At 37.5% G+C, this 18,511-nt stretch overlaps 3 protein-coding genes across 6 annotated transcripts in view; 2 read left to right on the top strand and 1 right to left on the bottom strand.

The window, feature by feature from the left end:
- Nucleotides 1-18,511, bottom strand: part of LOC102530707 (olfactory receptor 51M1-like) — a 259,108-nt gene that overhangs the window by 117,814 nt on the left and 122,783 nt on the right. The window lies entirely within an intron of this gene.
- On the top strand, nucleotides 2,890-4,396 carry LOC102525863 (hemoglobin subunit beta). The gene is made up of 3 exons (XM_006203425.4): nucleotides 2,890-3,043; nucleotides 3,173-3,395; nucleotides 4,142-4,396. The coding sequence occupies exons 1-3, from the start codon at nucleotides 2,952-2,954 to the stop codon at nucleotides 4,268-4,270; spliced, it is 444 nt and encodes a 147-aa protein (XP_006203487.1). The 5' UTR covers nucleotides 2,890-2,951; the 3' UTR covers nucleotides 4,271-4,396.
- On the top strand, nucleotides 17,304-18,257 carry OR51V1 (olfactory receptor family 51 subfamily V member 1). The gene is given in 1 exon segment (XM_072970774.1): nucleotides 17,304-18,257. A coding segment is annotated over 1 exon segment (945 nt). The 5' UTR covers nucleotides 17,304-17,312.

Here is an 18,511-nt window from a genome sequence, read left to right as displayed (position 1 = left end):
TAGGGAATTAAGAGACACAAACTACCATGTATAAGATGGATAAGTAACAAGGATGTAGTGTACAGCACAGGGAATGTAGCCAACATTTCATTAGAATTTTAAATGGAGTATGATTTATAAAAATATCAAATCACTATGTTGTACACCTGAAACTAATATGATACTGCAGATCACCTATACTTCAAAAAATGAATGAATGAATGAATTAAAACGAACATAATTTAAGAAAACCATTTCTGAAAACAGGAAATGGCAGGGAAGTCTTTAAGTAGGTGATCATTTCTGTCATTCAAGACAGCAAAATTGTACCCTTGACAATTTACCTCTTTACAGGAAAATATAGTTGTATTCTATATTGTTATTTAATAAGGTCTGTGAGTTTTCCATTACACAGGTTTCTTGAAAAGACATGTCCAAACTTCCCCAGAAGCAGTCCTTTCACATACATATTGCTGACCTCTGATATCAGGGGTGTGAAAACAGGAGCTTGAAAACAGTATGAATGTAAAACAGTGATAAAGCTAATGGAGGTTTAAATTTAATAAAATGAAACTCAAAACCTAAAGTTCAAAGTAAATGTGTTTTTTTAGTTAGTTAGTTAGTTTTTTTGTTTTTAACGTTTAAAACATTTGAAAGAGCTCTTTTTCCAGAGGTCATCGTGTGGAATTTTTTCCCAGGGATAGACCAATAGTAAGATCTTCTTTGCTTCAGGATTTTAGAAAAGAATGAATATAAATTGAAAATGTTTAAATTCTTTTTTACCCATATAATTTTTTATGGGCGTATAATTCTGCCCTAACCTCCAGATAGCCAGACAAGAACCAAACCTTTCCTGCATGTCTGAGAATAATCAGAGTGAATTTGTTCCAAGGACTTGATGAACCTTGGGACAGGTAAAAGGGGTGAGGGATCTTTATTTATCTAGCAATGATGGAAAAAATATTTTGGAGAATGGAGCAATGGAAGTGGGCATTTTATGAATTTCGTTGGAACAACTAGAAATAGCAAAGTCTTTTTCTTCTACTTCACCTAAAAATATTTCAGTTGACATTTTGGAGCATTAGAGCTGAAAGGTTGAGACATTTTTGTTAAATATGTGTTGACAGTGATGGCAAAGGAGAGAGAGAGGTGATTCCAGACATCGAAGTGTCTGAATCAGAAGAGCCTAAGGAGAAACACGGTAAGTGAAAAATGTATGGCCCTTTCCTTTCTGAAAGGAAATGGGAATTCAGGAAGGGGAGGAGATGCAGAGGGTAGAGATGATAGAAAGTAGAGAAAATAACCAACAGTCCCCCAGGGAGCTCTGAGATCTTATGCTGGCTGATTTGCCCTTTCAATTACATCTTTTTTTTTTTTAAATAATTGATGGCATCTTTTTTTTCTATTAAAGTATAGTCAGTTTACAGTGTTGTGTCAATTTCTGGTATACAGCATAATGTTTCAGTCATACATACACAGACATATTCGTTTTCAGATTCTTTTTCAATATAGGTTACTATAAGATATTGAATATAGTTCCCTGTGCTATACAGTAGAAACTTGTTACTTATGTTTTTTATATATAATAGTTAGTATCTGCAAATTTTGAGCTCCCAATTTATCAGCAGCAGCAGAATTCTACACTTCAGAAGTTTTTTCCCGCCTAAGAAGTTAACAGGATTCATTACATGGGGGAAGAAAATGGGAGAAGGCTACTGGAAAAGCTATATAGAGCGAAGATAAAATTTTAGTAAAAGAAGGTTTAAACAAACAAAAATGTAGAGAGAAAATAGGATTATGGGTGACAAATTTAAATAAAAGAAATTATTACAAACACAGCATTCTTAGCGACCTCAGGGAGAAAAAGAAATAATCTAAGGCAAAGCCTGAATGCCTTTCCACATTTCTACCCCTCATTTTAAATCACAGAGAAACTTCTAAGTTCTCCCAGACCCTTTCCCAGGTCAGTCCAGGAAGAAACATGTTCTATGTCCCTGGTTAGCCTTTGAAAACATTGCTTCCCTCGATGTCACTAAAAATCAGGGTTTTAGTATTCTAGTATTTGATTTTTACTTATTTGTATTTCTTACTACATTGAGAGAGGGTTTTTAATCTGTGGATCCCCACACGGAATGGAGTAACTATTTCACAGGACACTCTTGATTCATATTTATTCTACTTTTCTATCGTCATTTATTTGGTCATATGACTAAGTTTAAGGAAAAAAATGAATGAATGAGTGAATGAATGCATGAATATTTGTTTTCTTATAAGGAGGATTTAATCCAAGCCAAGAGTCTATACATACTTATAACTGAGGCAGAGGCTTTATTCATGCTGTCCTTGTGATTATTTCATGTTTTCTCAAGGCACAGGAGACAATTTCATATCGTCTTTGTTTTTGTTTTGTTTTGTTTCTGTTTTTTCTGTCTTTTAATTATTTTTTATTCTTACATTTTTAGAGATGTGTAGTCAATTTACAATGCCAGTTTCAGGTGTACAGCAAAGTGATTCAGTTATATATATACACCAACCCATCCATATAGTCTTAAGTTGAACCACAGGGGGCAAATCCCTTCCGCTTTCTGGACCTTGGATTCTTCATTTGTGTATTAAGAAAATTAAGGAGCCAGTCTCTAAGAGATTACCAAACTATGATTCTAAAAATTGTACAAGTCAAGTTGCCAAGGAAGATGATTTTCGTAGCAAGTGGTATTGCTGGGATGGGACTTGAAGATATGCAGAGAGGGGGCTGAATGTCTGAGGTCAGTGCCAGGAATGCCAAGGCAGGGTATGACTGTCATCCTTCAAGCCTCATCCTTCGGAACCACACCCTGGCCTGAGCCAATCTGCTCCCAGAAGCAGGGCGGGCAGGAGGCAGGGCTGGGCATAAAAGGAAGAGCAGGGCCAGCTGCTGCTTACACTTGCTTCTGACACAACCGTGTTCACTAGCAACCACACAAACAGACACCATGGTGAATTTGTCTGGTGACGAGAAGAACGCAGTCCACGGCCTGTGGAGCAAGGTGAAGGTGGACGAAGTTGGCGGTGAGGCCCTGGGCAGGTTGGTATCCAGCTTACGAGGTAGGCTTAAGGAGAGGGACTGGAAGCTGAGCATGTGGAGACAGAGCGGTCCCCCGAGTTTCTGACAGGCACTGACTCCCTCCGTCCCCTATGTTGTTTCACCCCTTAGGCTGCTGGTTGTCTACCCCTGGACTCGGAGGTTCTTTGAGTCCTTTGGGGACCTGTCCACTGCTGATGCTGTCATGAACAACCCTAAAGTGAAGGCCCATGGCAGTAAGGTGCTAAACTCCTTTGGTGATGGCCTGAGTCATCTCGACAACCTCAAGGGCACCTATGCTAAGCTGAGCGAGCTGCACTGTGACAAGCTGCACGTGGACCCTGAGAACTTTAGGGTGAGTCCATGGGACCCTCAATGTTCCCCTTCTTCCCTTTTTTTATGGTCCAGCTTGTGTCACGGGGGAGGGCTGAATGGCAGGATGCAGTTCAAAATGGAAAAGAGATATTCTGGTTATATCACTGTGGGCTCCTCAGGACCATCTGGTTTCTTTTACCCTCTTTGCTCAACATCGTTTCCTCTTGTTCATTTTTTTTTTCCCCTCAAGGTAGTGGGGGAGGTAATTGGTTTATTTATTTATTTTAATGGAGGTACAGGGAATTGAACCCAGAACCTTTTACATGTACTCTACTACTGAGCTACACCCTCCCCCACCTCATTCATTCTTGTTTTCCTGTTTGTTCTCTGCAATGTCTTCTTTCTTTTTAAAATTAAACTTTTTGAGTGTTTAATTAAAAAAAACTTCTTTTAATCCACTTCAGGAATGTTACTGAACAGTTTCCCCCCTTATCTCTTCCTTTCAAAGCAAGCAGGATAAAATGTAGTGTTGCTTCTTCACATGGTTCTAAAGGACAACAATGATGACTTAAGTTCGGAATTAAGGTGGAAAGAGAGAAACATTCTAAATATAAATTCAGGCTGATGGTGGGGGACTCACATCAAGAGCAACCTCTGCACTTCGGCGATCGTTCCGCTTATATTTAGGGGCACAGCTTGGGATGAAACTGAAATATTCTGAGTCCAAGCCAGGTCCCTCTGCTCCCTCTGCTAACCACGCCCTTGCTTCTTATCTCTTCCACACAGCTCCTGGGCAACGTGCTGGTGGTTGTGCTGGCTCGTCACTTTGGCAAGGAATTCACCCCGGACCTGCAGGCTGCCTATCAGAAGGTGGTGGCGGGTGTGGCCAATGCCCTGGCCCACAGATACCACTAAGCTTCCTTTCCTGATTTCCAGGAGGGGCTTACTTGTCCTCAGAGCCCAAAAACTGAATCTGGAAAAACTTATGAAGAATTTTGAGCATCTGGCCTCTGTCTAATAAAAACATTTATTTTCATTGCACTGGTGTACTTCAATAATTTCTGTGACTCTCACTTAGATGGGCACATGGGAGGGCGATGCACTTCGGACATAAAGAAACACAGGGCTAGTAGAGACCTTGGGAAAATACATATGTATCTTGGACTCCATGAAAGGAGTGTAAAAGAAAGGTTGTAAATATCTAGTATCAAGGGGGAAACACACCTTGCTGTTTATTCTTACTTTCCGTTAGAAAAGGATTCAAGTTGAGGCTTGAATTGGGAGTTAAGATTATTGCTATGTTTTATTGAAATCAATTATTTTATTTAGCCTTCCTTGTAAATGTCTCTTTAATTGTCTGGAATCTCACAGCCCTAAATCTGTTAAGTTCTTCTGCCTAAAGACACCACTGTTCTTCCAAGATTTTTCCTTATGTGCTTTACTGTTCCCATTGCTCCACTTCCCCTGACCACTCATTCTAGTTTCCTCTGTCACCTTATAAAGATCTGCATGAAGAACAGAGAGCAGAGGGAGGTAGCTTTGCTACCTTTTCCATTGAACCCTTCCCCGTCTGTACTGGAAGGAGGGGACTACTCATACTGTGAAAAATATAGGACTGAAGAGAATGTAAAAAGGGGCTTTTGAGGCTGGATACTCACTGCTGTCTTGTAATCCCTTCATGTACCTACACCAGATGGAGTCCCATTCCACTCAGGATGCTTTAGCATCCACATCCGGGAAGTGATTGGAGGTCTGTTCTCTTCCTTATCCTGCCTCTGATGGCGTCTCTGCCCTTGTAGTCATTAGCATAGTGTTACCAGCAGCAACACATGCCAATTTCATTTTCTCATTCAATAGTCACTTACATGGATGCTTGATTCTGGAAATAATAGGCGAACTTCAAGCAGTCCTTGTCCCGTCCTGCATCCCAATTTTGAATCTAGTTGGGAAGATTCTAAAGGTAATGCATCTAATATGTGACTATAAATGAGTGTACAGGACTACGAGACCAGAGGGTGAAGCCTGTGATATGAAATGAATGATAAAGTAGATACTTTTTAGACAGAGGAGAAAAAAATAAAAAAGGAAAGGGAGGATAGCATACGCCAAGTCACTGATGAATAATGTGCTTGGTATTCTGAGAATTTCAAGACAATTAAAGCAAAACTGCCTGGAATGGAATGGAATAGAAAAGAATAGAACAGAACTAAAATATGAATATGAAGTTTGGTGAACACTGTGGACAAGAGGATACAATGTAGTCATCATGCATGAGATGCTTGTCCTGCTAATAGTTTAGAACATAATTTTGAAATCAGATAGCCTAGATTGCACACACCATTACTACTTATTAGCTCTGACCTTGTGAAAGATCAGTTAATTTTACTGAACTTCATTTTTCTTATCTGTAAAATACCTCAAATGATATACATCATTCCTATGGTGTGACTGTAAAGATAAGATTAGATAAAGTGTACAAAAAAGTTTATTGCAATACGTGGCACTCCACAATGCCTGACACAAGGCTCAGCAAATGTAATCTAAGTAGTATTTTTGTTACCATTATCATGAATAGTAAGGGTGTAGAGGTAGCATCATTCATATTGATGATGATGCCTGAAAGAATTGCCTCATTAAAGAGAAAAACCATAACCAGGAACATTATTTCTTGTCTGATACCATCCATGTTCCCCACACCCCATCCCCAACCTCTTATGTACAGGGATCTGTGTGATTTGTTCATTACTGAATAGCACAACTGAATGTATCAGTTGGCATCCAGCTGGGAGACTGAAAGCACATTGTTCATTATAACAGGAGACTGGAGACAAGGACTAACCAAGACTGACTAACAAGGAGTAAAGAGGACTCTAAAACTCTAAGAGTAGAAGAGTAGACTTCCTCTGAAGACAGAAGAAGCAGTCACTGTCCCAAATATAGAGACAGAACACTCAGAGAAGGAACAGTGTGAGAGAGGTCTTTTTCCTGGGACCTCGTGAGAGAGGGCATGTCCAAAGTTCAATGGATGGCTGGGAAAAAACTGAGGCTGTAAAGGAGATGCATAAGCACTGAGAAGTGCTATGTCTACAGCACTCATTGAAAATCTGCTCCCCAGGGTGACAAGGAGCCACCATATGGAGGAACTGCATCTCAGATCTTCCTATGAAACTACCTGGGGGTTAAATAATTTATGAGAAAATTCCAGAGAAGCAACACTTGACTACAGAGTTACCCAAGGGGGTGCCAGAGGGAGCCATTCACAGGAGGTGTTGCCTTTGCTGTCCTCTGCTGCAAAGCCACATGTGCCATGGGAACCTGGCCCTGGAGAAGCTGAACACCTTACCATGGCTTGGTGCTATAAAAGCAGAGAGGATGCAAGGTCCTGCCTAGAGAATCACACCAGAACTGGAAGGAGAGTCCCCTTACTCCACAAGCGCCTGTCCAGAACACTCTACTGACCAAAGTTAACATTGTGCCAACTGGAAAAGGAGAACTTTTATCAGAGTCCACCTCCATTATCACAGGACGGGCAATTAAGAGTGAATTTAGATTTGAGACAATATAGCAATCACTGACACACATGGTAGACAGTAGGTACTTGTGTCACTTGAAGAAAGTAGGGCAATATGTAAGAAAATTCCGATTAGAACCAGCAAATGATTAAGTAGTGTTTAGAGGCTTATGATAAAGTAGGTTTAGAGGCTTCTTCAGTATAAGAATGAGGGCAGACTTTATAATTGTTTGGATTAATACTCTCTTCTCTGTATGAGTTTGATATATTTTTCAACTTATTCACACACCGGGCAAACAAAAGGGGTATATTTTTTATGCTCCCATATCCAACAGAAAGATTATTTACATTACTTCTACTGTTTTTGTCTCGATGATGAGCATAATGACAATAATGCTGAAATTCAAGCACAGAGTTGGTTCATGATACTCTTACTTTATAGCAGATTTTCAACACCACTTTATAAAAGGTTTTGTTTTATTTTATTTTTTCCATTTATCCTTCATCCTTATGTTATCACTTTTAAATTATCTAAAAACTGTTCATGTACTTTTGTAAAATACATAATTTTTTTGCATTTTAATTTACACAAATTGTATTTTCCTATAAAATCTCATTTTAGCTTGTCTTCCTCATTCAACTTATTACATGAAAATTCAGTTGACTGGTTTTCAGAGCTGCAAAAATAGTATCCATTTGTTGTGCTTCATTTAGCCACTTCTCTTAGGAGGAAGTATGAGGATGTCCCCTTTTCCACCAACATAAGCATCAATAAAATGAACATCCTTTAATGTATTGTTTTATAGGAAACCAAATAGCCTGTGTAGTATAACTACGGTGGCACTGCTTCATCTTAACATTGATTTATACTTAATTTGTTAATATTGGCAGAGAGCTTTCAAAAACTGTGTATACAGTTTATATTCCTATTAACATTACCCACCCAACACTTGATTTGTTCAACTTTCTAATGTTTCCTCCTTAGGAATGCAAAGTGATATCAAACTTTTTTAAAATTAAAATTTATCTAATTACTACTCTAAGGATCATCTAATTCTCTTCTGGGCAATTCAGGCTGTGTGTCAATCACCTATTCATATAATTTTTTCAATTTTTAATTATTGTCCTATCTTTTGATAAATTTTAAGTTTTCTTTTAATTGATTCTTAATGTTAAAATGTGTTTCTAGGTTGTCATCTCTGTTAACTCTGGTATCATTCATTGAGTTGAAGTGATTAATTTTCCTTTCATTCTTTGTAGCTGGCAATCTGGGTTAAGATTTCTTTCCCTACTATTTAAACACAAATACTTTTTTTCTCTTAACATCTGTTGTCAATTTACTTTAACTTTAAGGTTTGTACTTTACTTGAAATTCTGTTTTGCATATAGAGGGTGATAGGAATACAGCTTTGCTTTTCTTCAAGTAGTGAATAGTTTTTCCAAATATCATCTACGAATCAATCTATTCTTTTGCTTTTCAGTGTCACCTTTGCCACTACTCAGGTCCCCAGACACATATAGATCTATTTCTGAACTCTCTATATGTTCCATTGTTTTGTTTGTTAATTCTATCAGTATCATATTTTTAAAATATTTATTTTAAACTATGATTCTATAGTATGTCTAAATATCTAATGTGTTCTTTCTAAATTATTCTTTCATGTACATTTAGAATGCATCTGTATTCTAAATGACAATTTCTTTAAACAACTTAGTTGGTGATCTGAGTGAGATTACCTTGCATTTAGAGACACATCTGGGGAGAATAGAAATCTTTACTATACTGAGTTGTACTATCCATTAAGATAACATGTGTTTCCATTTATCTAGATTTTGTTTTATGTCATTTTGGAATGTTTTGACAATTTTCATAAAATATATCACACAAAACAAAAAACAAATACATTTCAATAATTACAACTGCATCCTTGATTTTTCAGATATAAACATCCATTTGTGATTTTTCTCTTTTCCAAGATAATACAGTGGAATTAGAACACTTTATCTCCATTTTTTTCCCCTTTGCAACCTATCCTTCTTGTTATATGTTTTGAATATTTTGTTGTTTTAGCCCCTAAATTTTCTGTTAATACTTCAAGCAATGAAGAAATATTTGTAATTACTTACATACTGCTTTACATACATTCTTTCATTATTAGCCTTCCCCTTAAAATCATTTTCCTTTTTCCTGAACATGCTTAATATTACTTTTATTTGTTGGAAATACTTTTGCTAGTTTTGGTTTATCTGAAATTGCTTTACTTTTCTCCATTCGTATAGCATATTAGAATAGGATTATTAATATACAAGTCAGATAGCAGAATAAATTGAAAACCAAGAAATAGATCATAGTGAAATATAATAATTTGGTATATAAATGTGTAGTCTTTATATTCAGCGGGGGAGCAAAAAAAAAAAAAACCTCAAGAGAAAGTGACTTCACAATTTTGACTCTTACCAATAGTTCATGCTAGGTCATAATTTACAAGCAGTGAGTTGACTCATTTAACATCTCCTCGTAAATGCCAAAGATCTCAGGCTGGGATAGCAATATTGAACAGTGAGGAATTTTGAAGCTTATTTTTAACGGACCTGAATAGCAAGGCAGTCATGTTAACAAGATCCAGGTCTAGAAGAAAGCTGAATTGCGATGTGTATCTAGAATCAACAAGGTAAGGAATCCTTTTTAAGTCAAATGTTTTAGGAGGTCAAATCAGAGGTGAAAAATGTTTGATGATAAAAAGGTGTTTGAAAACAGCCCACGGTGGTCTGGATAGAAGATCAAACCACCTCCAACATTCTCTTAAGTAAAGCCTAATCCAGAGCAAAGCTGTAACTCTCATTCTATGAAGGATGAAAGAGATAAGGAAGCTGCAGAAGGAAAGTCTGAAGCTAGGAGAAGTTGGTTCATGGGGTTTAAGGGAAGAAGCCATCTCCATGACATAAAAGTGCAAGGTGAAGCAGCAAGTTCTGATGGAGTAGCAAGTTATCTAGAAGATTTAGCTGATAATGAATGAAGGTGGCTACCCTAAACAACGGATTTTCAGTATAGATGCAACATTTGGGAGGAGATGCCATCTAGGTGTTTTATAACTAGAGAGGAGAAGGTAATACATGGCTTCAAAGCTTCAAAGGACAGGCTGACTCTCTTGTTGGGGGCTAATGAAGCTGGTGACTTTAAGTTGAAGACAGTACTATTTTAACATTCCAAAAATTCTAGGGCCCTTAAGAATTATGGTAAATCTTCTGCTCCTGATCTCTATAAATGGAACAACAAAACTTGGATGACAGCACATCTGTTGGACAACATGGCCTACTGAATATTTAAGCCCTCTGTTGAGACCTACTATTCAGAAAACAATTTCTTTCAAAATATTACTGACAATACACCTGGTGACCCAAGAGTTCTGATGGAGATGTACAAAGAGATTAATGCTGATTTCATGCCTGCTAACACAGCATCCATTCTGTAGCCCATGGATCAAGGAGTACTTTTGACTTTCAAGCCTTGTTATTTCAGAAATACATTCACAACGCTATAGCTGCCATAGACTTTAACTCTTCTGATGGATCTATGCAAAGTAAACTGAAGACTTTCTGGAAAAGTTTCACAATTCTAGATGTCATGAAGAACATTTGTGATTCATGGAATGAGGTCAAAAATATCAAGAAGAATAGAAGTTTGGAAGAAGCTGATTCTAACCCTCATGGATGACTTTGAGGGGTTCCAGATTTCAGTGGAGGAAGTAACTGCAGATGTGATGGAAATAGCAAGAGAACTAAAATTAGGAGTGGAAGCCAAAGATGTTACTGATGTGCTGCAATCTCATGATAAAACTTTAAAGGATGAGGAGTTGCTTCTTATGGATGAGCAAAGAAATTGGTTTATTAAGATGGAATTTTCTGCTTGTGAAGATTGTTGAAAAGATAACAAAGGATTTAGAATATTACATAAACTTACTTGATGAAGCAGTGGCAGGGTTTGAGAGGAATGACTGTAATTTTGAAAGAAGTTCTACTGTGGGTAAAACACTGTCAAACAGCATTGTAGGCTACAGAGAAATTGTTCATGAAAGGAAGAGTCAATCGATGTGACAAACTTCATTCTATCTTACTTTAAGAAACTGCCACAGCCAACCCCAACCTTCAGCAACCACCACCCTAACCTTCAGCAACCACCACCCTGATCAGTCAGCAGTCATCAATATCAAGGCAAGACCCTCCACCAGCAAAAAGATTATGACTCGCTGAAGGCTCAGATGATTTACTGATTAAGTATTTTTAAATTAAGGAATATATATGGTTTTTTAGACACAATGTTATTGGGCACTTAATAAACTACAGTATAGTATGAACATAAATTTATATGCACTGGGAAGCCAAAAAAATTGTGTGACTCCTTTTATTATGATTTTGCTTTATTATGGTGGTCTGGACCTGAACCCACAATATCACTGAGGTATGTCTGTACTTTTTTGTTTTTGTACTTTTTTCCTGACACTTCTCTCCTTCTGAAACTCTTTAGCTGTGGTTTTCATCTGTGTTTCCACAGCACACAGATATGCATTAAAAGTGCACAGTAGATATCACACCAGATTATTACCCACTAATCTCTCTAAAGTCTGTTATTCTAAGCACTTTTTTTTTTTTTTTTTTTTTGCTGTGATCCTTACTATAGAGCTTGGACACATATGCTGGCACACAGTGTATTTTCAAAAACAAAATAGGGGGGAGGGTATAGCTCAGTGGCAGAGCATGTGCTTAGCATGCATGAGGTCCTGGGTTCAATCTTTAGTACTTCTATTAATTTTCTTTTAATAAAGGAAAAAGTTATTTAAAAAACCCCAATATTTTCTTCCATGCTCTGGGGACACAATTACCTCTGCATTAACCAGTCATCTGGGCCTAGACTCCATTCTCAGCAAAGTAGGGCTCTCTCATTTGGGGATAAAACAGGCAAATTTGAAGGACTAATTTACTTCTCCTTATATCCTCTTCTTTTAGAGGAGGGTAAAACTGGAAATTAATGGCAGCATATGAATTCAAATTTTCATTATCAAGCAGGTAAAGATGATCATGGTAATATGAATTTCTCTGAATAATTCAAATCTTCATTCTAGATGTAAATAAAAATTTACTTAATATCCATACATTTTCTAGGTTCTTTCTGAAGACCTTACTGATTTAATGTGACAATGTTTTGTTGTAGTTACTGGCAAAGCTATTCTTGTCTATGCGAGGATCAGAGAGCAGAAGAAGTGATGGAGATGGTGATTCTTGATGGTTTTGAGACAGGAAGTGGGCAGGGCATAGGTACACACTCCATAGACAGAGTGTGGGCATCTCCGAAGAGGGAGAGGGGGGCAGCAGCCAGGAGGCATCATGTTGCCAGTTTTTATGGGCTCAGTGGCTTCATATGCTAATAAGTGGAAGGACCAATCTAACTAGTCTAGGGAAGGGGCTGGGATTCCCAGGAAGTTGGCCATTTCCCACTCTTTGACCTTTTGTGGCTAGCCTTTTAGGACTGCCATGGTGCCTGTGGGCATGTTATTCACCATGTTAATATATTATAATGGGCGTATAATGAAGCCGAAGATCTGCTAGAAGTCAGATCTACCACCATCTTGAGCCTCAAGGCCTCCTGGGGGTTGAATCTTTCACCATTTTGATGTTAACTGCTGTAGCATTCTTTGAATGGCTGTGCCCTGCCCTCTCCCTGTCTCATTTTCACTGAAGTCATAGAAATGCTTCGACAGTAATTGGGCCTGGAGTCTAGCAGTATAGATTTTGGTACTCAATTTCTTAGAAAGTCCCTACAAGTCTCTTTATCTTGAAATGAAGAAACTGAATTAATTGTCTTGGCCTAGTCTGTAATTTTTTGGGAACAATTTTAAAAGTGTGTAACACTTTCAGTATTTAGACTGAAAATTTAACTGGTTACTTTAGTATAATTAAAGATAGATTTAGTTGTCACGACTTTTATATTTTTCGGCTTGGTTTTCAACTTTCATTCAGTATTTGTAATTTGATGACATCTGGTTTTTACTAAGTTGTCTCACATTTTCTTAAATATAGGGAAAGTATTAAAACAAAATCGATAAATTCCCTTAAGAAAGATAATTTATGTCTACATCAAATCATACAAATCCTGCTAAAAACTTCTCAACAAACAGATGGCCAGTTAGATGCATCATGTAACATAAGTTTTTATCATGCTTCTAAATTTTGGATAATCATTGTTCAACATTGTAATATGTAAAGTAAATACATATATATATATATATATACACACACACACACACACACACATACACACACACACAAATACTATATAATAAAGGAGAGCATTCAGAAAATGAATGGTTGTAACTATTCATGTAAACTGGAAATTAAAGCCCATTCTGTATTTGGCGTGAACATTCTGTCTCTGAGGCAAGCATATTTAGAACACCTAAATACCAGCTCTTCGGCGTAGCCTTATAGAAAGTTCATATCTTTTCATTCATGCCAAAACCCTTAGAGGCTTGGCCTCAGTTCTATTTATTTATTTCTGAAACAAACCTGCTTTATGTATCTTTGACGAAAGGGAAAAATCCATGGCCTGCTTCTGCCCTCTGCTGGTTTCCAGATGGGAACATTAGAGGAATTGTCTATAGAAGATGGACAACATCGTGTATTGTTCAAAGCAGGTCCTGTGTGGGCACCATTAAATAATTTTGCTGAAGTACAAGAAAAATCTGGACTGTCCTAGAAAACAGATGCTTTGTATTCATTGTAGTTATAAAGATACTGACTTTCAGACCCAACACTGTTCTTCTATGCCTTTACAGAAAGCAAGTACTGTTGGTCATTATTCTACCTAATCTGAAAAAGTCAGCAAGTAATCACATAGGGAATCAGCTCCAAAGGGCAGAAAAAAAGACAGAAGTGTCTGAACATGTTGGTCAGCCTGAATAGGAGAACATGAGAAAAGCCTTCCCTGGAAAAAGTATTCTGTTTAATTTGATTACAGACACACTTCCAAATCCACATTCCCGAAAAAGTACACAGAGGGAATACCATAATCCTAGCATTACTTCAGACTGAAATTCACTGTTGCTTGTCCTCTCCAATTATTTATTTTATGCCAGGCATTGCTCTGATTGCTAGAAATTCAGAAAGAAGTATTATGCACACTGACTTTGGGGTGGTCACATAGCACAGCATAATGTTTTAGGAAATGGTGGGTCTTTTTTTTTTTTTTTTAGTACAGGTAGGGTAGAGCATTTGACATATCTGAATACTTTCCTCTTGGAATCCTCATTTATTAGTCTCTCAACACTATCTTCTCCCAATTCCCATCCCATATATCAAAACAAAATTTTAAAAATTCTCCAGTATGTATTGCTCTTCTATTGCTATATGACTGATATTCTCTGGGGCGGCACCATTAACATTTGTGGCTAGTCTAAAAAACTCAAAGGAGAGTATATGCTTTCAGTGAAGGTCTACATTCACAGAATGTTTGCATCTTTTGTCATCAGTCCCAGAACCTAGCCTATATGTCTGGGCATGGTTGAAATCATATTTGAATTCTGAGTGCTATGACCCAAGTCAGCAATAATTCCTATATTCTTGTTTTATATGTCAATAAAAATATACATCTTACATATGATGACACCAGATTGATAGTGTATGGTCAGCAAGGATCAGATGTATATTTTAAGACATGTGTGTTCAGGTCTCTGCATTTTTGCAACATTTTTGCTTTTATACCTCTGTAATGGTACAGCTATTATTTCATAGATTAATTCATTAATCTAACAATTATTTGATAAATGCCCACTCTACGCTACACTTCAGTTTATATATCAGTGAGCCCAAACCAGACTTGACTCCAGGTCTTCTAGTACTTCCAATAGATAGAGCGGTCAGTCAGCATATAATTAGTGGTATAAATACAAAGCAGGGTATTGAAAAGAGAGTAACTTATTTGAGAGAATGGGAGAAATAGTGGTGGGGTTACAAAAATCCTTCTGAAGAAGCAATACTGAACTGAAACCTGGGCGATTAAGGAACCTTTTGTATAAATACTTGGAGTAGCTAATTCTAAGCAGATAAAAGATCAAGGACAACAATCCTGAGACAGGGATACTCTTACTTTGTTTTGAAGGAGAGAAAGATGCCTAGAGATTAGGGTGTGAAGGTAACAATGGTCTATGATGTAGAAGTAGAGGAGGATGGGCCAGATTATATAAAGTTTTCTGAACAAGATAAATAATTTATATTTTATTTTAACAGCAATGAGAATCCACTGGAGTGTTTTTTCAAGGACTTATATGATCTATTAGATGTTTGTAGACACACAGTATGGTTTCTCTGGGAAAAATACATTCTTAGGGAGCAAGTGCAAAAACAATTATAGTAGCTGTTAAATTATTACAATAACCAAGCAATAGATAAATGATGGTATTTATGAACCAAGATATCGGCAGTTTATAGGTGTATAAGTGAAAAGTGAGCAGACTCAGGGTATGTTTTAGAGTGGAAATGATAGAAATTGATGAAGGATTTGATGGACAGGGGAGGAAAGAGAAGAGAAAAATCAAGTATGACTCAAGAGTTTTCTTAAGCAATTGTGTGACTGATGGAGTCATTTTATGCTATTAGGAAGAAACAGATAATTTGTTTCTGGGGAAAATCAAATATTTGATTGTCATAATTCTAATTTTTAAATTAAATATGCACATGTAGATATCAAGTAGATACGTACATCTATGAATATAAAATCACAGGAGAGCAAAGGATGTAGCATTGTAAAGTTTCAGACTAGCAGAGTAAGTAAAAATTGACACTGTCCCCACTTCCAGGGAAATTCAGTTTGTAACAGATATACTGTCAGATAAGCTGGCTAATGAATATCAAATTATAAATTGAATAAATCATATAAAGATAAAGATGTATTACCAAGTAATAGGTATGTGGAGAAAATCTGTCTTTGTTAAGGGGCGTTCTGAAAAGTGATGGTTCAGATGCAGAAGGAAAATACAAGATTGCTTCAGAAAGAGAAGAAAGGAGTTGGGAAGAAGATGGGGAGGAACATCTTAGGAAGAGAGAACATAAGGAGAAAAATCTCATGAAAAAAGAAAGAGCAATGGCGGATTTGAAAAATATAAGCATTCAGGGCTAACACATTTTTCCCTCCAAGGGCAAAGAATCTCTAAGAATTCAATGAAGAAAATGTACTAAAAAGAGTAAGCTAAGTTATCTAATGTTGAAAGGGGCTCAGGGAAAGAAATAAAAGTGGATAGTCTCCTAGAAGAGATCTGACAGGTATTAAGGGTATGTTCAGCCTGAGGAGCTGCTTGGTGAGGCTAGTATGACAAAGATGGAGATTTGGTCACAAATAGAAGCCAGAATCTGAAGGTACTTCAATATGATGGAATAATTAAATCAAACACAAAAATCAGTATGGACTTTTATTAAACACCTGCCTATATTATAAGAGCCTTTAAATCTTATGTGATGACTTCCAGGACCAGAACTCAAATCACAAAAACAATGTGAAGAAGAAGCCAATCAATACGAGAACTTTTAAACATTCTACACTTAGCTATTTGACATTAGCCTTCTGATCTTAAGAATGACAAGTCCAAAGGAAGAGAAGATAACTGCTCATCCTTTCAATAAATGCTTAATAAGTGAATATTTAACCGCCTGATGACATGAATGAATTGAGGAGTGGAGAACACTGGGCTGATGTCAGAGGCTGAATGTCTTCAATCTAAATTTCAGTCATAAGAGCACAAACGAGTTGAAATCTCACGGGAACAGAGCTCTTGTGGGAAATCATTTGCCAAAGGTCTCATGCATAAATATTTCTCTCTGCTTATCACCAAGGTAGAAAATTGTAATTGTTTGCTACAGCATTCGGAGTGGGAGAAAACAGGATTATCTTCACTAAGTACTATTTAGTGGAAAAATGCACTTTGAGACAGCACAAAATGGAAAATTGCGGGTGCCAAGAAATTACTTAAGTGGAATTTGGATTCTTAAAGGTCAAATATGATCCTTTACTTTAAATGATTAATGAATTGGAAGGTGAAAACACAATTCTTTTGAGAATTTTAGCTCTTGATTTTACAGGTACATCATCTCACCAGCATCCCTGGGAAAATGTCCCAGGCAAAATATCCTTTCTGAAAATGAGTTTCTACTCTTGTCTATTCATTTTTCACAGGTGGCTTCTAAGGATATCTCTGTCCTATGCCAGTGGATAAACAATGGCTCATAAATGACATCAGGAGAACACCATTCTCTTCCAGCCAGCAGATAATATGCCTCTAAAGTTAATTAACTTTTAGCGTAATTTTGTTTACTAAGAAATTCCATCTAACTCTTCTGAAATTGGAGTGTTCCCTTGAAAAATACTTTCTTGCTGCTGAGAAAAATTACCTCAGTTCCATAATGATTGTTCCAGTAAGCCCTAGCATGAATTCCTCCTCCTTCCTTCTCAGTGGATTTTCTGGTCTGGAACAACAATATCCCTGGATCTCCATTCCCTTCTCCACCATCTATGCTATGGTGCTTTTGGGGAATTGCATGGTGCTCTATGTAATCTGGACTGAGCTGAGCCTGCACCAACCCATGTTCTACTTTCTGGCCATGCTGGCTGTCACTGACTTGTGCATGGGGCTGTCCACTGTGCACACAGTGCTAGGGATCCTGTGGGGAGTCATTCGAGAGATCAGCCTGGATTTCTGCATTGCCCAGTCTTATTTCATCCATGGTCTTTCCTTCATGGAGTCCTCTGTTCTTCTTACTATGGCCTTTGACCGGTATGTTGCAATTTGCAATCCACTGCGTTATTCCTCCATCCTGACTAATTTCAGAATTATCAAAATTGGGCTCACCATATTAGGTAGGAGTTTCCTCTTTATTACACCCCCTATCATCCGTTTGAAATGCTTCCATTACTGCCGTGCCCACATCCTCTCTCACTCATTCTGCCTACACCAGGACCTTCTCTGCCTAGCCTGCTCAGACATCTGATTCAATAGCTACTATGCCCTCATGCTCGTCATTTGCACACTATTGTTGGATGCCGTTCTTATTCTCTTCTCCTATGTCCTGATTCTTAAGACAGTGCTGGCAATCGCCTCTCGGGAGGAGCGGCGTAAGACATTTCAGACCTGCATCTCCCACCTTTGTGCTGTCCTTGTGTTGTACATCCCTATCATTAGCCTAACAATGGTGCACCGTTTCGGCAAGCATCTGTCCCCAGTGGTTCATGTCCTTATGGGCAACATCTACATTCTTTTCCCACCTTTGATGAACCCCATCATCTACAGTGTCAAGACACAACAGACTTGTAGCAGAATGCTCAGACTCTTTTCTCTGAAAATATATTGAGATATTTCGGTTTTCAAAAACAAAACAGCAACAACAAAAATAAACACAGAATAATCAATACAAAAAATAACTTTGATTAGAATTAGAGCTTTACCTCTGAGCCCATAGTTCTTGATTTTAGAACACACTTTAAATGTAATCAGAGAGTCACCTACAAATAAACCTCATTTTAACCTATGTCCTGGAAGTGGGTTGTTGTTAGGGATGGAGGTTGGAGATCGATCTGAAGCATTCCATAAATACCCTACCAACTG

This window comes from Vicugna pacos, chromosome 10 (genome assembly GCF_048564905.1).
Source record: "Vicugna pacos chromosome 10, VicPac4, whole genome shotgun sequence".
In the NCBI taxonomy this organism is placed as follows: Eukaryota; Metazoa; Chordata; class Mammalia; order Artiodactyla; family Camelidae; genus Vicugna; species Vicugna pacos.
Note: the sequence above shows the minus strand (reverse complement) of the source record. Positions and strands in the feature narration are given on the sequence as shown.

Excerpts from the sequence above, each read along its gene's own strand:
- LOC102525863 (XM_006203425.4), top strand. The coding sequence starts at position 2,952 with ATGGTGAATTTGTCTGGTGACGAGAAGAACGCAGTCCACGGCCTGTGG. Across the intron at positions 3,044-3,172 it reads GGCGGTGAGGCCCTGGGCAG|GCTGCTGGTTGTCTACCCCT; the intron begins GTTGGTATCCAG and ends TTCACCCCTTAG. Across the intron at positions 3,396-4,141 it reads TGGACCCTGAGAACTTTAGG|CTCCTGGGCAACGTGCTGGT; the intron begins GTGAGTCCATGG and ends TCTTCCACACAG.